The following is a 27,730-nucleotide window of genomic DNA, read 5'->3' on the forward strand; positions in this document are numbered from 1 at the left end:
CAGTTCAAATGGCATTTCTGTAAATACTGAAAACGTATTTTAGACTAAAGCAGTGAACTTTACGCTTTCAAAACGAGAATGCGTACTCGGGGAAATGCGCTTTGGACTGTGGGTTAGGACTTAGAAAAGCGCAGGGTCTCTTTAGCAAATTTACCCGCGAAGGAGTATCGGCCATCCAGGGCCGTTGATCAGACGGTGGAGGGCTCGGATTAGATGTGCGGGAAAAAGAAGGAGACACCGGCGGGGAACAGTGCAGCCGCGGCGGCTCTCCATGGCCGGTGGCGTGGAGCACTCCGGCGAGCATGGTACGGGGGCTAGGGGCCACGGTTCGAAGAACCGAGGGCACCGGGGGTTAGCGGGGGAGCAGGGAATCTCGGCACAGGCCAAAGAGGTGGCCGGAGGGGAAGGCTGAGGCGGCGGTCGCCATGGCCGGCGGCCAAGAGCTTCCCGGCCGCACGCGAAACGGCCATACAAGTCGCCAAACACCAAAGTAAAAGGTCGGGGAGAGAGAGGGGAGCATGGGGAGGCTCACAGCGGGGGAAATCAGGGTCGGAGATGGCTCGGGGAAGACGGCGACGCGGACGGCGGACGGTGGTCTTCAGAATTTCTTCGTGCGCCGGTTGCGGGCTCCGAAGCGTGAGCGAGAGCGAAAAATGGAGCGGGGAGCGGCAGCAGGGGGGCGGCTCGGGCGTGGGCTCCGTTTTGTGGAGGCCGGGGCGCGGGGGAAGGGCGCTCCCACGACGCGCGTGGAGCGGGGCGTCGGTTGCTGCAGCGTCTTGACCGGGGCTGCGGTTGCGGGAGGAAGGTGGGGGAGCTGACAGGCGGGGGCCGGGCGTCAGCGGCTGGGGAAAGGGATGCGCGGCGGTTGCTGGAAGGCCGCTGGCTCGGCAGCGGTTGGGCTGGCGCGGTGCTGGGCTCGGCGGGGAGGCAAGGAGGGCCGAGCTGGGCTGGCGCGGCTGCTCGGTGGGCCTCGGCCAGAAATGAGGAGAAGGGGGAGGGGAGAGGGAGCTGGGCTGGCGCGGTTGAGCGGGCCGAAAATCAAGGAAGGGAGGGAGAGGAAAAAATAATTCCTTTTCCTATTTCCAACAATTTTCCAAATTCATTTTCAATTAGATTTTGAATTCATTTGGACTTTAAATCAAAACCATTCATCACAAAATTAAATATGCGGCAGCATGTATGCATCACTTGTAGCTAATCTTATATTAGATTTTAGTTTTATAAAAATTATTACTTTCCTATGTTTGAATGCTCACATAATTTGCTTAATTAAATCAATTTGACTATTTTTTTTTAGAAAATGTAAAATTTGGGTGTTACAATGCACACAAAAAGCAGACTGTTTTTCTGACACAACTTGCAGCTAAAACCCTTCCTAAAGGTCTTCACTGCCTCCCCCTGAGACTAGCTAATGAATACGTTTCATTGGATCCTGTTCGGCAGCAGTTCCCAAACCAACAAAAACTCATTAAACCAAAACTGTATCATTATGCCTTGTTCTCGGATAATATACTAGCAACAGCGGTTGTTGTTAATTCGACAGTGTTAAATGCTAAGGTATGTAAGTTTAGTATATGGTTCTATATTTGACTTTTAACTGAATGATGACATCATACTGAGTGGAACTATTGTTTCCAGCATCCTTCTGATCATGTTTTCCACATAGTAACTGACAAACTGAATTATGCTCCAATGAGGATGTGGTTCCTCTCTAATCCTCCGGGGAAAGCAACAATTGAAGTACAGCATATTGGGGAGTTCACATGGCTAAATGACAACTACAATCCAGTACAAACAACTTGGGTCCCAATCCATGATTGATTACTACTTCGGAACGAATCATGCAAACTCAGATTCAAACTTGAAATATCGAAACCCGAAGTACCTGTCAATCCTTAATCATCTGTGTTTTTACCTACCTGAGATTTATCCAAAGCTTGAGAAGATGGTCTTTCTTGATGATGACATAGTAGTAAAGAAGGATCTGACTGGCCTTTGGTCAATCAATATGAAGGGGAAGATAAATGGTGCTGTTGAGACATGTGGAGAGAATTTCCATTGCTATGATCGATACCTGAATTTTTCAAATCCTATTATCGCCAAGAGTTTTGACCCGCATGCTTGTGGTTGGGCTTTTGGAATGAATGTGTTTGACCTGGCTGAATGGAGGCAGCAGAACATAACACAAGTCTATCACTTGTGGCAGAAGCTTGTAAGATTCTCACACCCTTGTCACACTGGGTTATTTATGTCAGCTCATTTTTCTCATTTATGTTCATGAAAAAGAAATTAACTGTGCTGCAATTGTGAGTAGCAGTGTTTGTTTGTGTTAGGGTTCAGTAGTAAACTAGAACTTTCTTGGGGTTTATACCTAGAAAGGATGCACTGGAAATACCCACAATGATTTGAACCATATATTCTGCGGAGTGTTAGTCTATACTGTGCCACCAGAGAAGATAATCTTACATTATGGGGACATTAAAACTCAAGAAAAGATTTGGGACCATAATTTCTATAGAGAATGTATATAAATATTTTTGAACAATTTTTCTCTGTTTTAAATAATGTAGAAAACTTTGTTTCATAACTTATATTCACTCAAATATATTTGATTCTATTCTGTTTGTCTTCTTTCATGGGAACTTTGGTTACATGCACTGATTATGATTCAGTACTGAGTAGTTTTAAGTTGTTTCCTCTTTTTTTTTTTATCTTTTTGCAGAATGAAGATAGATCGCTCTGGAAACTTGGTACTCTCCCTCCGGGTTTGATCACATTCTGGAACAAGACATTTCCCCTCAGCCGGTCATGGCATGTTCTTGGTCTAGGTTACAATCCCCATGTAAACAGCAGAGACATTGAGCGTGCTGCGGTCATACATTACAATGGCAACATGAAGCCCTGGCTGGAGATTGGCCTGCCCAAGTTCCGGAGCTACTGGTCCAAGTATCTGGATTATGACCAATCTTTCCTGCAGGAATGCAACATTAATCCATGAAGGAACCTGGTCCTTCTAATCCCTTCTGACATAACCAATAGCTTGTTTTCTGTCGATGTGCCCTTTAGTGTAGTCAGCATAGTATTCAGTTTGATTCTTGCTTTAGATTTCAGCTGTTAACAAGATCTCTTATTTCCTGTGCGTCTTGTTAGACCCCTCAGCATAATTGCAGATATAGCTGTAATGTTTTTAGAGCAGGGAAAAATTTAGATAGTGCAATGCTCTTATGTGATATCGCCTTTATGTACTGAATGTTTTCTGCAAACGTGGTGATATGAAATTTGGAAGCAGACTTTCCCAACAATTTAGTAGGTATTCAACTGGGTATGATATTGCATTGCACCCTTGAGTTTGTTGCGATGTTGCCCTTTATTATAATTTTTTCTGGACAGAAACAGTAGCAGAACTTCAGTGCCATTGTACAGATTGAAGTTTGCGTGTCCTATTAAATATTGTTGTCCAGAAGATCTTGGACTGGTTATCATGTCATTCTTACATTAATCGACCTACGTGTGTTATGAATTTGAGCAGTCGTGAGCCACGGTTACTTGGGAATTCAGACTGTCATGTCATTTCTCCACGGTCTAACATTTTGTTGGTATAGATCAGCAGCTCCTTACACCTTGCGGCAGCTGTAATGTTTATTTTCTTAGTAAGGTACAAGGTGTGAGTGTGACAGTCATAGGGTGCTCTACTAGCAAATAAACAATGCCTTAATGGCTTAATCTCTATTGACGTCTGACATTCGTGCTATAAATTGTAACGAGGACACTGTTATTTACTTATTTATTACCACGACTTGTTGCCTAGTCTAGGTGCAACTCCTTGATTATATCAGTTGAGGAATGCGAAGCTTATTTTTTGACCTTTTTATTTTTGAACACATATGTCACAACATTCCAATTGTGAACTATAGGAACAAATATACTAACAAAGAAGATATAATCCGAAAATAGTCCCACCATCCCAACTATAAGTTATTTTAGTTTTTTCCTAAATCAATTTTCTCCATCTTTAATCATGTTTATAGAAAAATACTCAAACATATACAACAATAAACTAGATTTCCACAATGAAATATATTTTGACAGTGTATTTGTTCTATAGTTTAGATATCAATATTTTTTTCTATAAATTTGATCAAATTAGACAAATTTAACTCTGGACAAAACTACAATGGGAGGTGCTAGCGCGTGGGCATCCGGACAGGCGCACCCGCAGCCTGCCCTATCTGCCTCGATTCGAGGCAGTTCGCCCACCCCGTAGTCGCACCCCGCCCCCGTCGTGCCCCGACCGTGGCCCTGAGCGCCCCCCCCCCCCCCCCCCGTCCGTAGGACACCGGCGCGCCGCGCACCTTGACCTCCAACTCGCTATGCCCCATTCCCCGGTGCTCATGCCATGCTACCATCACTCTCCGCGCCCCATAACTCTCCAAACAACATGAAAGATGTGTAAATGAAACAGTTGAATGCAACATACGTATGCAACAGATGAAACATCTGGAACATACACTTGCAATATATGTGTGAAACATATGCAATATCCATATAAAACACTTGCAACTTGTGACAAGAAAACACTTATTGCAACATGATATTCAAACAACTAAAACATTTGGAATATATTGTTGCAACATATGTGTAAAACATATGCAACATCCAGATCAGAATGTTTGACTCTGAAACACTTCCAACATGCCTCTGAAGCACTTTCAACATATACAACATGTGCAATATTCCCGATCTACTTTTGCGGCATTCATATGAAACAATTGCAACATACCCCTGAAATGTCTGAAACACTTGAAACATATGTTTGCAACATTCGCTTTCATCGCAACATCTTCTTGCAGAGATCGCGCATTGCAGCGGCCACGACATTCTGGTGGGGAGCAGCGGCGGCAGCAGCACCACGGTAGCACCCTAGTAGCACCTCGGCGCATGGAGGACGGGGCACGGTGCGCAGCGCGCAGCGAGTTGGAGCAAGCGTAGCGGGGGGATGGAGCGCGACGCTAGAGGAGCTGCGCAGCGCGAGATGGGGTGCGCGGCGGGAAAGATGGCAGCAACGAGCGCATGACGCAGCAGCAAGCGATGGAGAGATATTTTAGAGAGATGGAGAGACAATTAAAATCTGACGGCGCCCGTAATACTAACGTCTCCGGCAACCCGTTGTACACGTCCACCAAAGTAGACCATTCTCCAGGCATGATGTTTGGTTGTCCATCACATATCCATTAACCAACCTTTGATACTTTCATTGGACGTCGCAAGTCGCCACAGCATTATTACGCTTGATCCAGTCGAATCAATCCTCCACTTGCTAGTAGTAAAACAGAGCAGCACCTAGCAGAAGCAGAGGCGGTTGCTCAAGTACAAGTAGCCAGGGGATCAGCTTCAACTGTTCATGGCTTCGGCGACGGTGCACCAGCTCGTGGTGCTCCTGCTCGCTCTGGCCTTGCCGGCCGCCATGTCCGCGTGCACCAGTGAGGTCTTCCCATCAGGGAAGACCTACGTGACGTGCCAGGACCTCCTACAGCTCGGCGCGGCGCTGCACTGGACCTACTACGACGATGCGTCCGGGCCGTCGCTGTCGCTGGCGTTCGTGGCCGTGCCGGCAGCGCCCGGCGGGTGGGTGGCCTGGGGCATCAACCCCACTGGCGACAACGGCATGGTGGGCACGCAGGCGCTGCTGGCGTTCGTCGCTGGCGGCGCCTCCTCGTCCGCGTCCACGCCCACCGTCAGAACCTACAACATCACCAGCTACTACGCGGTCGGCGCCGCCTCGACGCCCATCGCGTTCCCCGCCGACGGCCTCGCCGCCGACGTGGGCAGCGGCGGGAGGATCCGGCTGTACGCCACGCTGCAGCTGGGCAAGGGGATGGAGGTGGTGAACCAGGTGTGGCAGGTCGGGTCCTCCGTCACCAGAGGAGCGCCCAATGTGCACGCCATGGCCCCCGAAAACCTGGCTGCCATGGGCGAGCTCGTCCTCACTGTCGGGGCTGCCGCAAGCCCTCCAGCTCACGCCGGCGGCCCGTCCAGCGACAGGTCGTCTTCTTGGCCGCCGTCAGGCAGGCAGATCCCACGGGCGGCAGGCACGCACAGGGTCTCCCCGACGGCACACGTTGTACTGGCATTGCTGGGTTTCTGGGCGATGGTAGGATAGCTGCTGATGTACCACATCATTCATTTTATTTTTGTGTGTCATTATGGTTTGTATTCTACTCCTACCTTGCCATCCTTCCTTGATGCAATAAAGATAAATACAATCTCAGTCTCAAAAAATAATGTAATAGGTCTAGTTAAAATTAAACTATTTTAAACTTAATAACTAAATTTACGAAAATGTTACTAACATGTCTGACTCTAAATAAACATAATATAAAATATATTTATTTATTTAGTATGATAAATGTCAGTATTTTTTATATAACCTTAGTAAAAACTTTAATTTTTTTATTTAACATTATTCTAGAACTATATTCTTCTCTCAACGGGGTAGTAAAACAAATTGAACGGACAAAACCGTATTGCATGTTTTTGGATAAAAATTGTTTAAAGCTCGTCTCAATAGGGTTTTCAAACATGTTCCATTCTTATTTAATATTGTGACACGTCATAAGCTGGCAGGTTAAATGTGAAGAGAGATAGAGAGAGTTTTATTTCATTGTAACTGTGTCATAAAACTTCCTATTGAGACTAACACTCGCCGAGTTCCTGGGCAACAATTTTACTTTAGCTTTACACCATTTTCGAAGATGCAAATGTTAAACCTTCGGTGCTCTAGGCATTCCGCAATGAAGTTTTGAGGTCGCTATTTTTTTACATCGATTTACACCCTTTATTTTTTTATGTTCTCAAAGACTCGTTCAGTTAATCCCCTTAATTCCTTTGAATCGTTTTCAATTCCCATCAAATCGATTAAGGCGTGAATCATTGAATGATTGTCAACTCTGTGGTGTCACTCGATGCGCTGCCCAAAAGGAAAAAAGACTCCAAAATAGAGGTCCTACCAATGGAGTGTTCTTCAATCGTTCCATAAAAAAATAGCACTGAAGGAGAGAAAGAGCAGCAACAGTCATAAGTGTTGGAATATAAGTGAATTGCCACATCTCCCCATCAGCTTTAGCTTTTGAATTGAACTGTTAGGTGCATGCAACTTAATATGATGTCAGAGGTCTCGAGTTCGAATCCTGGTTAGCATAATTAAATAAAATAATTATTGTTCGCTCCTATTCCACGTTTGAGGTCTGAGGGAGCCTCCATGTGAGGGGGAGTGTTGGAATATAAGTGAATTGCCCACCTCTCCCATAAGCTTAAGCTTTTGGGTTGAAGTGGTAGTTACATGCAACTTAATAATAAGTATTTCTTCATCATGGTGGCTGTGCTCTCTAAAGCTTGGACGGATGCAGCAGCAAATGGTTCAGGGATAGTGGCATGATTCGTCAATGGCACACCACACCGGCCTCTACCATGACAAGTTGGTGACCACGACCACCACGGAGACACTCAGGCGGTCAATCTGGCCTGGGTGCAGCCATGGAGGAGGACCAGTTCATGCTCAGTGCAGTTGTTTGTCCCTTTCGAGGGATCGAGGTGCTTGGACAAAGCCTTGACCTATTCCTCTCCACTTCTTACGGGAGCCATGGACTATCTAAAAGATCTCTTTCTTTTCTGAATATATAAGGTTGTGTTTGGTTTGAAGATAGCTAGTGATGAGATGACCCTATCTCTGATTTCTCAAATGAGATGATCTCATTTCTTGTTTAGTTGTGTAGATAGGACGATCCTTATTGTGTACAGCTAGGAGAATATGTCTATAAGAAACAATCAAACAATCTTTCAAGCCAAGAGAGCTAAGTAATCTAGTTAGAGGGGAATACATGGATTGGAGGTGGATTGCTCCTAGGGGGAGATCTGGTGGTTTGCTATTAGGGTTAACAAGGATTCTTTGGAGGTGTTGTACTACAAGGAGGGTAGTTATTTCCAAAGGTTTAGTCTGAAATCTATTGATTCTAAATTTAAGTGGGATATTTTAAATGTTTATGGCCCTGTACAGTTGGAGCTCAAGACTGACTTTTTGAAGGAGCTTATGGAGGAAATTTGATTTCAGCAGAACCCTGTAATTGTAGGTGGGGATTTCAACTTGGTAAGAGATATGGCAGAGAAATCTAATGGGGTCATTAATAGAAATTTGGTTCGTATTTTTAATCAATTTGTGAATGATACTAGTTTGAGAGAACTTCACAGGCATGGTGGTAGTTATACTTGGACAAATAAGCAAGAGAATCCAATTATGGCAGTTCTGGACAGAGTTTTTGTTTCTACACATTTGGACTCTCAATTTCCATTAGCTACAGTGTAGACCTTGACCAGATTAGGTTCTGATCATACCCTCTATTAGTCCAAACTGAAAGTGATAGTAGAGTGTGATCATCAGTTTTTAGATTTGAGTTAGCTTGGTTGTTACAGGAAGGTTTCAGGGAGTGGGTGGTAGACAAATGGCCTCAAAGGAATAAACAATATATTTTAGATCATTTGAAGATTTTGGCCTCAAGTCTTAGGAGAAGTTTGAAAGGATGGAGCTGAAATTGGGGGAGTGATCAGAGGAAACTAAAACAAAAAACTATTGACATGTATTGAGGAGTGGGATAAGCTAGCAGAAAGCAGAGGTCTTGAACAGTCAGGAATGGCTGGGCAGATATGAGAAGGAGAATGAACTAGTAGCTATTTATGAGGCTAAGGAATTAATGTGGCAAAGAAGCAGGAGAAAGAGAATTGGCTGCTGCAAGGTGACAGGGGGTATTTTCATGGGGGTGGTAAATGGCAGAAAGAGAAAATGTTTAATAAAGAGTTTGGTTGATGGGGATAGATTGATTGAGGAGAAAGAGGACCTGAAGAAATACATAGCTGATTTATATAAGGGATTGTTTGGAAGTGAAAGAGATCCCAGAATCAAACTAGGGGAAGATTTCTGGAGATTTGAAGGAAGAGTGGAGGCATCAGACAATCAAGCTTTAATTAAACCTTTTTCTATGGAGGAGTTAGAAAAATGCTGTCAAGGAGATGAAGGCTAACTCTGCACCTGGGCCTGATGGTTTCTCCACTCTAGTTTTTCAAATCTTTTTGGGGGTTTGGTAAAGGATAATATCTTTGAGATGCTTCAAATGCTGCACCAGAACAAGTTGGACATTGCTAGGCTCAACTATGGGGTGCTAGTACTAATTCCTAAGATCAAGGGGGCTAACCAAATTAAACAGTTTAGACCAATTTGCTTGCTTAATGTGATTTATAAGATTATCACTAAAGTTCTTACTTTGAGGCTAAACAATGTGGCTAGTAAAGTAATTAGTGAAGCTCAAACAACTTTTATCCCTGGGAGGTTCATCTTGGATGGTGTGTTGATTGTTCATGAGGTCCTACATGAGTTGAGGGTGAAGAAGAAATAAGGAATTGTACTAAAACTTGACTTTGAGAAGGCCTACGACAAGGTGAACTGGAGCTTCCTGAGGGATGTTTTGTTGAGGAAAAATTTCAGTGAAAAGTGGATTGATTTGGTGATCAGCGCTGTGCAAGAGGGTAAAGTGGTTGTGAACTTAAATGGTGAAGTTGGCTCTTATTCTAGGAGCTACAAGGGGCTTAGGCAGGGAGATCCCCAGTCAAGAGGGGTCATACATGTAGTGGTACCTAGTTAGTTGAGGGTGGTCTAACACATTTGCAATATGCAGATGATACTATACTTTTCTTACAAAATTCCAAGAAGGATATCATAAATCTTAAGTTCATATTATTCTGCTACGAAGAGATGTCTGGAATGAGGATTAATTACTCTAAGAGTGAAGTTTTTAATGCTGGCTTATCAGAGGAAGCTAGGACAAGAGGTGGCAGATGCTTTCAATTGTAAACTATGCAAGTTCCCTATGAAGTATCTGGGCCTTCCTATTAGTGACAGTAGACTCTCCATGGCTGAATTGAGTGATGCTGCTAAGAAAATGGAGAAAAGGTTGCAGACCAGGAAGTTGGGTGAGGGATAGTCTGGGCTGGCCTAAAATCCCAATATCCATTATTTCTTATCAAGATTTGGAAGAGAGGGGGTGATAACTTTAGTAGTGGAATTCTAGGAATGACCTAGTTTCCTCAAATATTATTGATAAATCCCCTAAACAAGTTGCTTATAGAGCTTACGGTTTCTTAAAATAGTGGATCAGGTTAACGAAGGTGGAGGACCGCAGCAAGATGGAGGTAGCGCTGGGAGAACTGGAGGAGGGGCTGTCAGCCTAGTGACTTATGTTTTTTGATGAAGATGAAGACCCCGAAGATGTTCATTTCTTTTCTGTTATGGGTCATCTAGCTTTTGTAAATGCACCTCTGTTTGGTCAGTGTTTTTTTTAATCTTTTGCATTAGGTGTGCGTGGTGGTTTGCTGTGTCGTTGATACTGTTAGCTTGGGTCTAGGCATTCTCTTGTAAAGCTGGTAGTCCCAGCAGTTACTCTGTTAAAGCTTTCAATAGAAGCTGGGCCAATGTGCCTTCAGTCTAAAAGATAGGATGATCCTTATTGTGTATTTGGTTTAGGGACATAAAAAATGGGATAAGGAGGGTGACACCTGCCAGCCTCTCACATTTCTTTCCCTTTCTTCAACCTCTGTCCAAACAATACCGCACCCTACCTCCGACCGAGCTCGCTCATAGCAGTTCCTCAACCTTTGGATTGCTCTTCCTCCCCGCACCTCTTCCTCCTCTCCTCCACCAATGAGCTCAGCCGTGAGGGATGCACTAGTAAATATGCTTTCTTTTATAGGAACGAGCTCATCGTGCATATGATGAAAATATATTCTAGGTGGGATGACTCTGCCCTTCATGTGTCTAAACAAAACACGCACAAAGTGCATGCGCTCCATCTCATCTCACCTCATCTCCAAACCACCACACTATACCTAAGACCATGTCCAACAATTTGGTAGACATGATCTCCATATATATGAGGAAAAACCTCTTTCAGTCCACGGGTGTGGCTAGAACCTTCCTAAGTTATAGGACCCACATGCACTTGTTCACTGTCCAATGACCTTTGACGACTATGCATATGTTCCTGGTAACTTAAGAAGTCCTGTCGGGTGTCCTCGGGGAACCCCGAATCATCCACGATTTCCGAGCAGGATCACATTACAGAGTCAGTGCAGTATTACAACATTAATTCAAAATATACATCAGAGTAAAATAGCGGAAGTCTTATGGTAACTTAGTTTACAAACCAGTTGTTTCAAACCTTACAAACTGAGTACGATTATTATTACAAACCATAGTAGTAGTGGAGTGGCATAATTAACATAAACATAACACACAAAATAAGCATCCTGCCCAAGGATCACACATTCACTTATCAGTCATTGACAGGAACAATAGTCATGCAGCAAGGTCCAAAATAGACCTGCTCATGAGGCTCACCTGCAACAAGGGTCAACGAACCCTGAGTACAAAAGTACTCAACAAGACTTAACCGAAATAAAAACTGAGAATACTCAGGAATGCAGGCTCAGGGATTCAAGGTATGGCTTTAGCAATAATCAAAGTTCTTTTTGCGTAAAAGCTCTTTAACAAAATTCTTTATATCAACATTTTATCTTTAAAAAGATCATATACAAAGCTGACATGATCCGTAATGAGATCATGAAACTTCATATCCCACACTTTCTCAAACTTTACTCAAGTTCCAGTTATTAACTACGATGATGAAGAGTGAGTTGAGTCTCCATAACCGATGAGCAATGATGATTCAAACTGATTATAAACCTAGCTGGGGATTCCAGACCACACGACATATGCTGGCCCCCGACCTACATATACCAACCTACCCTCGGATCCTCTAAAACAAGAATGGGTTCGCGCCACCCGAGAATACAGTACTCTACCAATCCAGCCCATTGCCATGTGGGTACATGCTATTCCCACCATCTCTCCGCTCCCAGTGCGCGAGTAGCCATTCTCGTAATAGAATAGCCGAGTTAAGGCTTACCAGAGTATGTGGTTAGTACTACAAAGTCTCACCTCATGCAATTCAACAACGGACGGACCTTAATCGACACAGGCGGAAAGAAGCCGCTCACAAGACCTCCATGTCTTATGGCTCTCACACACCGAGTCTGCCCGGTCTAGATTTATTACTTCCCATGCTCATATCGCATGATAACATAAGTAACCAAAGATCCATTTAAAACTCTCAGGTGACAGGTAATCACCCGGCTAAGCAAGACTAAGCATAACTAGTCATTTACGAATTAAAACTGGTAACAAGGTAGATATGGAAAAACAAGGTTGGTAATGCACCAATTAGGTTTCCACTTGACTCCTAATCACTTAATGCAATATATAAAAGCAAAAGCGATAAAATTTGTAAAACACAAGGTAGGGTTAAATGCATCCGGGGCTTGCCTTCATTGACGGAAAAGTTAGGTTCCTACGACGTTCCACAATTATCCGATCTGACCTCAACAGACGGATTAACCTCCTCCGCAACTTGATTAACTACCACGTGTTCACCTTCGTTCACTACATGTAGTAACAATGCCATGTTTAACATGATGCGGAATACGAAACATGATGCTTGATGATGGATGCAAAACTAACAATTCGAATACAATTTTCCTTCGCGGTACAGTTGCAAGTTAAACTAACTAAACCTTTTTCGTAACACATACTCCAATTGCCAAGGATCATTACCAACTAATGACCCAAGGTCATCACTCAATCCAAAATTTCAAACAAAACCTAAATCATTAAAGGTTACTATTTGCTTTTATGAATTAATTATTTAATTCAAAATTATGAAATAAATCAACTTATTCCAATTGAGCTTAAAATTTTTGTAAAGGTTCATCACATGATAAGTAACTGGCAAAACAAATTTCATAATTTTTGGATAATTAATTAAGCCTAGAAAAATCATGGAAACTCATTTATTAGTTAATTGAGCAATTTTCATCACATTCAAAAAGTACTGAAAAATAACATTTCATATTTTTCTTAAATAATATACATCACAGAGAGGTCACACAAAAATTTTCATAATTTTTGGAGCTCTAAATAATTCTACACAAAAATAACAAAAACTATCACTATTCATTCAAATCTACAAAATAGAAAAATCCATTTTGAACGCTGAGTCACTGACAACCGACCCCACATGTCATCTTCAACCTTCGGCATTGACCATGACAACGACGCGCTGACCAGTGATAACCCACCGCCGGTGAGGTCTCCGGCCAAGGCGAAGGTACCAACACACTCCCCACACCACCCCGCATCGATTGAAGGCACTAGCTTAAGCAATTATAGCGAGGATCGAGCTTGACGCCGTCCATGGCGGACATGGTGGTGCGGCTGCGCTACGCCGGTGATAGGAGACCGGTAGCAGTTAAACAAAGGGTCCAAGAAGCACCAGTAGCTCACTCCAAACACGTTGGAGTCAAAGACTGAGCTGAAGGAGCAACATCAGGGTGGTTCGACGGTCTGAGCAAACACGGCGGAGCAAAACATCGTCGGTGGCGGTGTTCCAGCGACTGCAGTGGACAAAACGATCAAGCAACAAGGTATTAAGCACCACGACATCGAGACGAAGCTGAAACAAGGCTTTGCAAGGTCAGAGGCAGACCGTAGCGCGCTGGCCACGGCGATGCGCTTGCGACGTTGAGGTTGTCGGCCGCGAGGAAGAAAGGTGCGCACAGTGGGTTCCCGGTGGAATCAGGTGACCAAAGTTGGTTGGCTGGGTTCACAAGGAAGAGACAGAGCTGGGACTGGCTTGGCTGTGATGGTGGAGGCACTACAGCGACGGTGCGGGCTCACCGGAGTTGAGCGGTGGTGATGGGAAAAGTAGAGGAATAGAAAGGAGACGAACGGCGATGGCTCTAGGGCTTTATAGGGTAGCAAAGGCGCAAGGAGGCGACACGCAGTGGCCTGCTCGTGCCAGCATGAAGCCGAGGGTGGCCACAGGCGTGACTGGAAGCAAGGAGAAGGACACCGGCGGTGTGGCTTAAGCGACGAGCACTGTTCACCATATTACAGAATTGTCATTCGTCTAAATTTCCAAATTACTCCCAAATTTGTATAACAACTCAAAAATCTCCAAAAATAAAAGTTTCTCAAAATTCAAAGTTCTACAACTTTGATTTTATAACCACCCCCTAATTCGGTCTACATTTTGAAATGCAAATTTGAATTCAAATAGGGGACATTTAAAGAATTTCGCCTTTTCAAATTACTTCAAATTTTTCATAACAACTTTGAAAACTCCAAAAACAAACTTTGTATAACTTGACAAGCTCTACACTTTTGTTTTAGGCTCTACCCCAAAATATGCTTAGATTTTGAAATGAGTTTTCAGGGTAGGATTTAAATACTGAAAATTAGGGTTTTTCTTGAAAATTCAAATCCAAACAAAATTTTGAACTTGATTCAAACAATACAATTCAACACATACCACATAAAGGTAAACTTGTTTTAGTGTACGCATATCAAAATTTTCACTAATACATGAATGATGCGCTATGCATATGATGACATGGCATATTTTAGTATTTAAACACCCTGAGGTGTTACAATCCTTCCCCCTAAAAGAAATCTCGTCCAAGATTCAAAGCTATAGGGTAAGTAATGGAAAAGGAAATGTGTCACACGAACACATACAAAATCTGTCCATAAAATAGCTGAGGTCCCTTTACAAAACATAACTTGCAACAACCGAGCTCAACTAACATTACTCTATATTGACGCAAGAAACTATGGAAATTTTTCTAGCAAGTAATCTTCAGATTCCCAAGTAGCTTCTTCTTCGGAATGTTGATTCCATTGTATCTTGTAGAACTTGATTGTCCTCCTTCGAGTAACACTGGTCTTTCTGATCCAGAACTCGGATAGGATATTCGGAATAGGTCAAATCAGGTTTAAGTTCCACTCCTTCAACCTCAACATTCTGCTCAGGCACTCGGAGACACTTCTTTAATTGAGAAACATGGAACACATCATGCACGGCTGAGAGATGTTCTGGTAATTTCAAGCAATATGCCACTTTTCCATACCTCTCTAAAATTTGAAATGGTCCTAATATATCGAGGTGCCAACTTGCCTTTAACACCAAAACGGGTAACTCCCTTCATTGGTGATACCTTCATATATACAAAATCTTCCTTGTTAAACACCAATGGTCTACATCATTTATCTGCATAACTCTTTTGTCAGGAACTGAGCTATCTTCAAATTACTCTGTATTTGCTTAACCTTGTCTTCTGTTTCTTTCACAAGGTCAACTCCAAAGAACCTTCTTTCTCCGGGCTCATACCAACTCAGTGATGTTCTGCATCTACGACCATAGAGTGCTTCAAATGGAGCCATTCTAATGCTCTCCTGATAACTATTGTTGTATGAGAATTCAGCCAAAGGAAAACATTTATCCCACTTATTGGAATAGTTAAGAACACAACATCTTAACATATCTTCAAGTACTTGATTGACCCTTTTAGTCTGACCATCGGTTTGTGGGTGATAAGCTATACTATACAGTAGTTTGGTACCCAATGAAGAATGCAGTTGTTTCCAAAAGCTAGAGACAAACTGTGTACCCCTATCTGACACAATGGTCTTTGGTACTCCATGTAGACTCATGATTCTTGCTAGATACATCTTGGCATACTGGATAGTAGAATATATACTCTTGACTGGAAGAAAATGTGCTGACTTAGTTAGTCGATCTACAATGACCCATATTGAGTCAAAACCTTTTGATGTCTTGGGTAGACCAATAATAAAGTCCATACTAATATCCTCCCACTTCCAAGCTAGAATAGGTAATGGTTGTAACTCTCCAGCAGACCTCAAATGTATAGCTTTCACCTTTTCACAAGTATCACACTTGGCTATATACCAGGCAATTTCTATCTTCATTTTGGTCCACCAAAACCTTTGTTTCAAGTCATGGTACATCTTATTACTTTCTGGATGAATAGATAACCTAGTAGCATGTGCTTCTTTAAGAATTGACTGTCGCAACTCCAGAACCTTTGGTACCACTAAGCGATTCTTGAACCATAACACACCTTCATCATCTACTTTGAAGCATTCCGCTTTCCTTATTCTTGATTCTTTCTTTGATATGGGCTATACCCTTGTTTTCTTTCTGAGCAGCAATAATCTAATCTTGAATAGTGGCTTCAATAGTTATATTGGTTAAACTACCTTGTTGAATTACCTCTATACTCAACTTTTCCATCTCTTGGCATAAAGTCAAACCCATTGTTCTTACTATCAGACAATTGCAATGGCTCTTTCAACTGAGGGCATCTGCAACTACATTTGCTTTACCTAGGATGGTAATGTACTTCCAAGTCATAATCTTTAATCAATTCTAACCATCTTCTCTATCACATGTTCAAATCCAATTGAGTAAAGATATACTTTAAACTCTTGTGATCTATATAAATATGGCATGTATTACCAAGCAGGTAATGCCGCCAAATCTTCAGAGCATGGACAACTGCTGCTAACTCTAAATCATGAGTGGGATAGTGCTCTTCATGTTGCTTAAGTTGTCTGGAAGCATAGGCAATGACTCGGCCTTCTTGCATCAATACACATCCAATACCAATACCAAAAGCATCACAATAAATGTCAAATGACTTCTCGATATCTGGTTGTGCTAATACTAGTGCAGTGGTTAACAATCTCTTCAAAGTCTGGAAAGCTTCTTCACACTTAGATGACAAGACAAACTTGGCTTGGTTCTTCAACAACCCTAGTGATGCACTTAGATACTCTAGAGAAATCTAGAATAAAACGACGGTAATACCCCACCATTCCCATAAAACTCCGAACCTGATGAATAGTGGTTGGCGGTTTCCAATCAAGCACATCCTTAACTTTGCTTGGATCAACAGCAACTCCTTCAGCTGACAAGACATGTCCAAGAAACTATACTTCCTTAAGCCAGAAGTCACACTTACTGAATTTGGCATATAATTGATGTTCTCTTAAGTGGGTCAGGACAATTCTAAGATGTTCCACGTGTTCCTTCTTGTTCTTGGAATAAACTAGGATGTCGTCAATAAACACTACCACAAACTTGTCTAGCTTAGGCATGAACACTGAATTCATCAGATACATGAAATGAGCTGGGGCATTTGTGAAACCAAAAGACATTACCAAGTATTCATATAATCCATATCTCGTGGTAAATGCCAGTTTTGGGAATATCTTCTGGCTTAATCTTGATTTGGTGATAGCCTGACCTTAAATCAATCTTAGGAGAAAACTTTGGCTCCGGCCAGTTGATCAAAAAGCAAGTCTATCCGAGGTAAGGGATACTTATTCTTAATGGTCACTTCATTCAACGGACTGATAGTCAACACATAACCTTAGGGTCTCATCTTTCTTTTTCACAAAAATTGCAGGGCATCCCTAAGGTGATGAACTAGGTTGAATAAATCCTTTCTCAATCAACTCTTGCAACCTGAGTCTTCAACTCGACTAATTCCTTGGGAGGCATCCTATACGCTCTCTAAGAGATCGGAGCTATTCTAGGCTTTAACTCTATGTTAAACTGAAGCATCCCTATCTAGTGGTAGACCTGGGTAAATCCTCAGGAAAAACATCAGGGAATTCACTAAACTACGGGATATCCCTAATCTCCTTGACAAAAGTTGCACAAACTCTTTCCACTGATCTCCTTAAGGTTGGAAGTTAGATAAGAAGCTGAGAATTACTATCAGGCAAACTCACCCTTAATGTCCTATGCAATGCATCTATAACAGCCTTATGCTGATACATCCAATTCATTCCCAAGATCACATCTATATCTTGATCCTTGAGAATAATCATGGTAGTAGGGAAAAATATACCCACCTAGGTTTATGGATACCTGGTACACCATTTCCTTAGTACACAGACGTCCCTCGGGTGACTGTATAAAGAAATTTTCCTTTGTTTCCCCAATTGGAATTGCATGCTTTATGACAAAGGTTCTATTGATGAATGAATGAGATGCACTAGAATCAAAAAGCATAACATCAGGGTGATCGGCGACAGGAAACATACCCATCATCACTGGCTCCCCTTCTAGAATTTCCCCAGCTTGAATATAGAACACCCGTCCTATCTTTCCTTTCATCTTTGCCCTTCTGAGCATTCTGATTGTGGTTCTTGTTCTGTGCTTGACCCTGTTGTTGATTGGCAGGGGCCTTCTGATAATTTTGATTAGCCTGCTTGGGATACGGACACTCCCTAGAGAAATGACTAGACCTTCCACAATTGTAACATGGATAATTGTGACCCTAGGGACGTTGGAGCATTGCCACCAGGAGCATTTGTCTGCTGTGAATTTGGGTAGGTTATAGCAGGACAGATATTTGACTATTGTCCCGGCTTGGAACTGCGGCAGACGATAAGGAGGACGATAATGGTTGACTAGATGATAGATTATCTTTTGCCTCTTTTGATTTCCACCAAAAGATCCAGACGACACACTCTTCTTTTTCTTGATCTCCTTATGCCGCCGATACTTTTTCTTAGAAGCAATTGCAATATTCACTACCTCATGATAAGTAACATTGGCACATGCAGTCATCATTGTCTATAATTTGGTATTCGGTCCTCTCATGAACCATTTCTTTTTCTTGGCATCTGTATTGACATGTTCAGATGCATACTATGACAGGTGATTGAATCTACCCACATATTGCATAACCATTTGATCCCCTTGCTTCAAAGTAAGGAACTCATCTAGCTTCATGGCCATCACTAATTCTTCTAGATCTTCTTCTTCTTCTTCCTCTTCAAGTTCATCATCATCAGCAATGATGACACCATGGTCCATTGCATCAGCTTGAGGTTCATGATTTGGATCCAGGAGGTTGCTCAGCCTATGGACTTCTTCATGCAAAGTAGTATTATGTTCTTCTAAATCTTCTACATAAAATTCTAGCTCATGCATTCTAGCTCTAGCTACTATCTTCCTTATGCCAAGCCTCATTTCTCCCTTCCACCATACGAACTAACATACGCTCGCAGTTCTTATGAGCGGTGGTGCGACACTTCAATTGATCCTTTAACTTGCCCACCCGGATGGCATCCAAGGCCCTATCCCTAGTAGCCTATGCTAACTCTATAGAAAGCCTCTGTATCTCTACCTAGGGATCAGGCCTAGAGCTGCTACTGCTAGCACCTGTCATTTCTAGGGGACAAGCTGGTGACTGAGGAACTCCTTTAGGTCCAACGGACTTACTGGGGTGTTACCTTGGTGTGAGCCATACTGTAGGAAGGCAAGATTAATCCAATTAAGACAATCTGATCAAAATCTAAAGAGCAGCCAGGATGGATTACATAACTCAACTCAGACTCACTACCCAACCCTAGACTCAGGGTGAAGGAAGTAACAAGTGAATTAATCATGATGCATGAATCGTTCTTATGAACAAAAACATCAAAGCTTATAAGGTACATAACCACAGTTATTTTTATATAGGGCATAATAAGATTACTACTCCACCATACGAAGCCTTTTTAATCAATTAAGGAATGATGAGAATGAAATAAGATAAGCCAGAAGTAATTTGGACCAAATTAACAAGTTATATTTATTTGTCCCAAATCATTTTGAAGTTTTTGTAAAACAATACAACAAAGACTTTGTAACGATCGTTCTGATACCATTCTATGGCAGAACCTCCTAAGTTATAGGACCCACATGCAATTGTTACTGTCCAATGACCTTTGATGACTATGCATATGCTCCTAGTAACTTAAGAAGTCTGTCGGGTATCCTTAGGGAACCCTGAATCATCTACGATTTCTGAGCAGGATCACATTACAGAGTCATTGCAGTATTACTATATTTATTCAAATATATACATCAGAGTAAAATAGCAGAAGTCTTACGGTAACTTAGTTTACAAACCAGTTGTTTCAAACCTTACAAACTGAGTACGATTATTATTACAAACCATAGTAGTAGTGGAGTGGCATAATTAACATAAACATAACACACAAAATAAGCATCCTACCCAAGGATCACACATTCACTTATCGTCATCGATAGGAACAACAGTCATGCAGCAAGGTCCAAAATAGACATGCTCATGAGACTCACCTGCAACAAGGGTCAACGAACCTTGAGTACAAAAGTACTCAACAAGACTTAACTGAAATAAAAACTGAGAAGACTCAGGAATGTAGGCTCAAGGATTAAGGTATGGCTTTAGCAATAATCAAAGTTCTTTTTGCGTAAAAGCTCTTTAACAAAATTCTTTATATCAACATTTTTATCTTCAAAAAGATCATATACAAAGCTGACATGATCCGTAATGAGATCATGAAACTTCATATCCCACACTTTCTCAAACCTTACTCAAGTTCTAGTTATTAACTACGATGATGAACAGTGAGTTGAGTCTCCATAACCGACGAGCAACGACGATTCGAACCGATTATAAACCCAGCTGGGGATTCCAGACCACACTGACATATGCAGGTCCCCGACCTACATATACCAACCTACCCTCGGATCCTCTAAAACAAGAATGGGTCTGCGCCACCCTGAGAATACAGGACTCCACCAATCCAGCCCATTACCATGTGGGTACACGTTATTCCCGCCATCTCTCCACTCCTAGTGCGCGAGTAGCCATTCTCATAATAGAATAGCCGAGTTAGGGCTTACCGGAGTATGTGGTTAGTACTACAAAGTCTCACCTCATGCAATTCAACAACGGATGGACCTTAATCGACACAGGCGGAAAGAAGCTGCTCACAAGACCTCCATGTCTTGTGGCTCTCACACACCGAGTCTGCCCGGTCTAGATTTATTACTTCCCATGCTCATATCTCATGATAACATAAGTAAACAAAGATCCATTTAAAACTCTCAGGTGACAGGTAATCACCCAGCTAAGCAGGACTAAGCATAACTAGTCACTTACGAATTAAAACTGGTAACAAGGTAGATATGGAAAAACAAGGTTGGTAATGCACCAATTAGGTTTCCACTTGACTCCTAATCACTTAATGCAGTATATAAAAGCAAAAGCGATAAAATTTGTAAAATACAAGGTAGAGTTAAATGCATCCGGGGCTTGCCTTCGTTGATGGAAAAGTTAGGTTCCTGTGACGCTCCACAATTATCCGATCCGACCTCAACAGACGGATTAACCTCCTCCGCAACTTGATTAACTACCACGTGTTCACCTTCGTTCACTACACATAGTAACAATGCCATGTTTAACATGATGCAGAATACAAAACATGATGCTTGATGATGGATGCAAAACTAACAATTCGAATACAACTTTCCTTCGCGGTACAGTTGCAAGTTAAACTAACTAAACCTTTTTCATAACACATACTCCAATTGCCAAGGATCATTACCAACTAATGACCCAAGGTCATCACTCAATCCAAAATTTCAAACAAAACCTAAATCATTAAAGGTTACTATTTGCTTTTATGAATTAATTATTTAATTCAAAATTATGAAATAAATCAACTTGTTCCAATTGAGCTTCAAAATTTTTGTAAAGGTTCATCACATGATAAGTAAGTGGCAAAACAAATTTCATAATTTTTGGATAATTAATTAAGCCTAGAAAAATCATGGAAACCCATTTATTAATTAATTGAGCAATTTTCATCACATTAAAAAGTACTGAAAAACAACATTTCATATTTTTCTTAAATAATATACATCACAGAGAGGTCACACAAATTTTTTTCATAATTTTTGGAACTCTAAATAATTCTACACAAAAATAACAAAAACTATCACTATTCATTCAAATATGCAAAATAGAAAAATCCATTTTGAATGCTGAGTCACTGACAACCGACCCCACATGTCATCTTCAACCTTCGGCTCTGACCATCGGCAACTGACACGCTGACCAGCGATAACCCACCGCCGATGAGGTCTCCGGCCAAGGCGAAGGTACCAACACACTCCCCACACCACCCCGCATCAATTGAAGGCACTAGCTTAAGCAATTACAACGAGGATCGAGCTTGACGCCGTCCATGGCGGACATGGTGGTGCGGCTGCGCTACGCCGGCGACAGGAGACCGATAGTAGTTAAACAAATGGTCCAGGAAGCACTAGTAGCTTACCCCGAACACGTTGGAGTCAAAGACCAAGCCGAAGGAGCAATAGCAAGGTGGTTTGATGGTCTGAGCAAACACGACAGAGAAAAACGTCGTCGGTGGCGGTGTTCCGGCGACTGCAGTGGACAAAACGATCAAGCAACAAGGTATTAAGCACCATGGCATCGAGACGAAGCTGAAACAAGGCTTTGCAAGGTCAGAGGCAGACCGTAGCGCGCTGGCCACGGCGATGCGCTTGCGACGGTGAGGTTGCCGACCGCGAGGAAGAAAGGTGCGCACAGCGGGTTCCTGGCGGAATCAGGCGACCAAAGTTGGTTGGCTGGGTTCGCAAGGAGGAGACGGAGCTAGGACTGGCTTGGCTACGACGGTTGAGGCACTATAGCGACGGCGCGGGCTCGCCGGAGTTGAGCGGTGGCGACGGGAAAAGCAGAGGAATAGAAAGGAGACGAACGGACGACGGCTCCAGGGCTTTATAGGGCGGCAAAGGAGCAAGGAGGCGACACTGCAAGTGGCTTGCTCGTGCCAGCGCGAAGTCCTAGGGCAGCCACAGGCATGACTGGAAGCCAGGAGAAGGACGCCGGCGGTGTGGCTTAAGCGGCGAGCACTGTTCACCATATTTACAGAATTGCCATTCGTCTAAATTTCTAAATTACTCCCTAAATTTGTATAAACTCAAAAATCTCCAAAAATAAAAGTTGTCTCAAAATTCAATGTTCTACAACTTTGCTTTTATAACCACCCCCTAATTCGGTCTACATTTTGAAATGCAAATTTGAATTCAAATAGGGGACATTTAAAGAATTTCGCCTTTTCAAATTACTTCAAATTTTTCATAACAACATTTGAAAACTCCAAAAACAAACTTTATATAACTTGACAAGCTCTACACTTTTGCTTTTAGGCTCAACCCCAAAATATGCTTAGATTTTGAAATGAGTTTTCTGGGTAGGATTTAAATACTGAAAATCAGGGTTTTTCTTGAAAATTCAAATCCAAACAAAATTTTGAACTTGATTCAAATAATACAATTCAACACATACCACATAAAGGTAAACTTGTTTTAGTGTATGCACATCAAAATTTTCACTAATACATGAATGATGCGCTATGCATATGATGACATAGTATATTTTAGTATTTAAACACCCAAGGTGTTACAACGGGACAAAGAAGCCTTAATTCATAATCACTAATCTCCATACGAGGAAACATGATTCAGAAACATGTTTTATACATGTTGTTTGATTATCCCACTACCACATGAATTTCGAGGAATTGCACATTTATTAATGTCCCAAATTTCTATACTCCATATGTCATCTACTACAATATAATGAAGTGCTTGCACATGATTTATTCAAAGTTGTTAGTAAGATGTAGGATCTTCCAAAGTAAACAGCCAAACAAAAAAATTGTTATTCACAACCATCACTTTTCCCTAGGCAACTGATACTAACATCAAAAGCTTACTTTTGATGAATGTATAGTTAATTTTGTATATTAGATTTCTAAATATTGTTAACCTTTCGGCCAATAAACCCCCTTGCTCTAAGCACCAAGTACATAAACATACATTCTTAATCTAATAATAAATGATTATCTATAACCAGTGAATGGTTTCTTGTCTACCAATATATTCTCAAATACTAAATCCTTCAAAACTAATTTTGAAATAATACAAGTGTTCCAAGAGCTCTTCTCTCATGTGTATCATTGCATACCCCATGGAGCAACATCTTCTATTTTACTATTACTAATTCAAGGCAATTTTTTGGGCCACTACCTTAATCTTCACAAGTGACAAAAAGAGATACATCTAGAAATTCTCACAAAAAATAGAAAGAACTTGCTATGAGCTCAGGAAACTTGTCATTACCATAAATTTAATTCAATCTATGCCATTACAATTTCATGATATTCTAGTCGTGCCATTACAATGTCATGGGTTTTTGAGACATGCATTCCTTACCCTTAGTTTTTTGTCCTCAAAAAGTTAGACCAAAATACCCCTACCTCCCCCTCTCCGTCTTCCCTTCTTCATCAAAGGAATGGAGCTCCATTCATCCTTCCCAAACCCTAGACCTCCCCTTCATAGATGACATGGACATCTTCATTGAGGACCTAGCCATAGCATGGTTTGTCATTACTGTCATCGACGGGTTTGGCCCCTATGGGACGTTAGATCCACCTCAGTGTCTACAATGCACTGGCCCATCAATGTTTTGATTTTGACTCGATTCGTCCCATGTGTTTTGTTCTAGTGAAATTAGTCTCACATTGGTTATCTAAATAGGTTGGGGATACTATGTAATTTTTGTAGTTCCAAACATAGCACATCCAGTCTTTTTTACACAAACGGAGGACAAAAATATTTTAGTTACATGGACGGTGATGAACTTGGAGAACCAAACATCTCCTACGGATGCATTCAAAGTCAAAAGAGGGCCTCATGAACACCACTCCAATTGGCTATTTGAGGTTGCTACAACTCAAGGAAAGGTATCATACATGTATTTGGAGTTCTCTGCCGCCCAAGTGAAGATATGCAATATCAAGACAATTAGAACAAGATTAAGGAATTATTGGTAGTTTAAGCCTAGCGTGAATCATGATAGATTATAATCTTAGAGCTGGGATAGGTGAGCAATAAACACTTGTTATATTTGGTGTTTGCTAGCACCGAGATGGTCCAACGTTGTTGTATTGCAAGACCCTCCAATCAGGTTTGTATTTTGAACTGGGAAATACATCAGGGGATGCTCCTACCGTAGGATTTTATTAAAAACAAAAACACTGTACAAAAGGAAGTGCGATTACAAAGAACCAAGCAGCCGGAGGGCTGAGGTAGCACAACAGGGAGGAAACAGTAGGCCAAAAAGCCAAGAGGGCCTAAGAAAGAAGATCTAAACAAAGGAAAAAAGTTGCACGTTTGTCATTCCTCATCCTAGAAGCTTGAAGTTTGGCCTCTTCACGGAAGAGGTTTTTCCAAGACGAGAAAGAATGCCGGCCTCTAACAAATCTGAAGTTATTTTTGTGGATCATCTATGAACAATTATAAACAGGAGTAACTTATGCCAAAACAGCTAGTACTCACATAATGAAGACAATGAGGTGACCCACCAACATGCGGGGAGGTTTAACAGCAGGTTCACCAAAACCTTCAAAAAGATACAATTAACTCCATGTCATCCTCGGCATCACACACTACCAAAAAGACTGAACAGAACCTGAAAAATAGCATGCACTATGTTTCCATCCGAACAAACCAGAATGCAGATATATGGGGGGAGTAGTGGTATGGTTGCATTATCATTACATTTTCACACTCAAGCATGTGGAAATACATTATTACATGGAGTGAGAATTATTGAGGATTGATACTAAAAGACATTCTCAGTATATTCAGTCATATCAATAGAACAATAGACTGTTCCTCTTATTTATCATTTTTGTAAGAAGCAACATAAAGTAAAATGTTAATAGCCACAAGATTACATGTACATAAATTTTTCATCATATCATAACCATCACAAGTTAGTGGCATACAGATTGAACCAGACAGTTTGTGATGATATTTCTAACAGTAACAAAACTAAAAAAGAAACATCTTCAGAACTACCAAAAAATACCAATTGTACACTCAGATCCAAAGCGAATGTTTTGCTACAGAATGCTATTTCTGGTTATTGATCTCTTCAAGGTAACATTGAAGCTATTTCACCATGAAAGAACTCTTGCAGCTGCAGCCCCCAACAGCACTAGGATTTGTTGAAACCTGCATATCGTAAAGGCAGGTATAAATCACAACAGAACTCAAGAATAAAGAAGTTCTCAAGTTGAGTTCAACAGCCAAGATAGTTGTGTAGCATGAAACTAACAAAAATAGCATGTATGTAAGTTCAAGGACCATTTGCCCAGTGGCCCAATACCCTAAACCCACTCCATAGACCATAGCCCATCCACTACCCAGAAAACAAAAACCATGTGAACATACCAAAACAGTTCAGGTTTTAAAGCAATGAGAAGTATAACTACAAGAAACATGTGTGCTGGGGAAAGTGAAAGAGGCAAACATTAAAGCCTAAAAGATAAAACATCTCATTCATTTCAGAACTTCAACATGTTAAACTTCAAGGCTAAAAAATAAGGCTCTGGCAATAGGTATTTAAAGTCTAATTCCAGAACTTTCGTCAACATCTCAACACAAACTATTTCAATGACACTATTTTCAAGTAGAAGCTACCTAGGACTGGGAAAACCACCATCACAATGAACCAAACCATACACTACAGCACGTAGCCATTTTTGTACAGAGGAAATAACTAAGTCTTCATCCTTTCAGCCTGTCTTAAACACAGACAGTCCCAAAAAAAATGTGTGTATCTGTATCGGTTGCAGTATGGTACGCCTCTGTTGTGAACTGTTCATTTGGGGTCAAAACCACCACCGACGACAGCCAGGTGGAGTCAGCTGCTAGGGGAGGGATTAGATTATAGATTTGAAACGCTTAAATTAAATTGAGCCTCCACTGCTTAATTTCAATGAGGATACAGAGCGTGTTTCTATAGAGCCTGCTGACACAATCCCAGTCTAACCCATACAATAATTTCACAGCTTAATTTAATCATCCTAACAAATCTGATCCATTGCCACATGTGTTGCCCATGCACCTCTTCCCTGGCTGGCTGGCTCATTGGCTCCATTGGCCTTTCTTGACGCCCATAACAGCCATGGATACATATTCATGGATAAGGCCTAGCTCAGAAATGGTTGCATTAGCCCCATGACCACTGTTGCCACAATTTTCTTATGTTGGATTTATTCAGAACTATAAACCTTAAGTATTCCTAGCTTACTCAATCGGAACCAATTTAAGCTAGCACAAAAAAAACCGCATATACTCTATAGGAGGCGAGAGTCCGATTGCTACCACAAAATTAATCCCAACTAAAACAGAAAGCAAACTAGAATAGCCTACAGATTTGGAAAAATGCAGCGGAACGATCTACTAGTAGGTAGTAGGAGGGATGTACGTACCCGCACGCAACCCTCCGTCATGCGCACGGCCTAGGCCTCCGCCGGCGACTGCGAAGCCCTCTCGATGGCGGCGGTGGACGAGGAGGCGGATGCGAGCATGCGGTGGTTGGCGCGGACGTGGCCTCTGGCCAGTTCTGCGAGGCGGTGGAGCACCGGCCGCGACGACGACGACGCCATCGCCGCTGCTGACGCGGCGGAGGCGGCGGCGGGGTTAGCGGTGGCACAATGAGAAACAAGGGGATCGGGTTCGGGTGTTCGGCTTTGGGTCGGATCGATCTGAGAGTACGAGCAGTGGGGCCCATACGATATGAGTCAGGGCTGTTCCAAACATGCCTTGCTTTTGCTTTGCTACGGTCGGTTTCCGTATCTGGTGGTGTGAGTGGTGACTGGTGAGGACAACAGGATTCCGGCAGCTCCACGACGGTTGTAGAACTCCAGAAGCAGTATGAAATGTATCATGGTTATAAAATGAGTAAAATGCACGGCTGAGACTATCTATAAAAGACTCTTTATATCTTTTTTAATATACAAGAATAGAAATTTAGTGAAAAATAGCCTCTAACATCCTCT

General features: G+C 42.0%; 2 protein-coding genes, 1 long non-coding RNA gene and 1 pseudogene across 3 annotated transcripts; 2 read left to right on the plus strand and 2 right to left on the minus strand.

The window, feature by feature from the left end:
* The first annotated feature begins 1,644 nt into the window (after positions 1-1,644).
* LOC136477263 (probable galacturonosyltransferase 4) lies at positions 1,645-3,295 on the plus strand. The gene is made up of 2 exons (XM_066475385.1): positions 1,645-2,212; positions 2,723-3,295. The coding sequence occupies exons 1-2, from the start codon at positions 1,772-1,774 to the stop codon at positions 2,996-2,998; spliced, it is 717 nt and encodes a 238-aa protein (XP_066331482.1). The 5' UTR covers positions 1,645-1,771; the 3' UTR covers positions 2,999-3,295.
* A 2,029-nt stretch (positions 3,296-5,324) lies between these two features.
* On the plus strand, positions 5,325-6,351 carry LOC136473495 (auxin-induced in root cultures protein 12-like). The gene has a single exon (XM_066471134.1). The coding sequence runs from the start codon at positions 5,402-5,404 to the stop codon at positions 6,158-6,160; it is 759 nt and encodes a 252-aa protein (XP_066327231.1). The 5' UTR covers positions 5,325-5,401; the 3' UTR covers positions 6,161-6,351.
* Positions 6,352-24,878: 18,527 nt separating this feature from the next.
* Positions 24,879-25,287, minus strand: LOC136473496 (uncharacterized). Its single transcript, XR_010762642.1, has 2 exons — positions 25,218-25,287; positions 24,879-25,133 (listed from the first exon to the last, which is right to left on the minus strand). It is a non-coding gene; the product is annotated as an uncharacterized lncRNA (long non-coding RNA).
* Positions 25,288-25,538: 251 nt separating this feature from the next.
* Positions 25,539-27,492, minus strand: LOC136469868 (uncharacterized; annotated as a pseudogene).
* Between the last annotated feature and the right edge of the window lie 238 nt (positions 27,493-27,730).

Source organism: Miscanthus floridulus, chromosome 8, assembly GCF_019320115.1.
Source record: "Miscanthus floridulus cultivar M001 chromosome 8, ASM1932011v1, whole genome shotgun sequence".
Lineage (NCBI taxonomy): Eukaryota > Viridiplantae > Streptophyta > Magnoliopsida > Poales > Poaceae > Miscanthus > Miscanthus floridulus.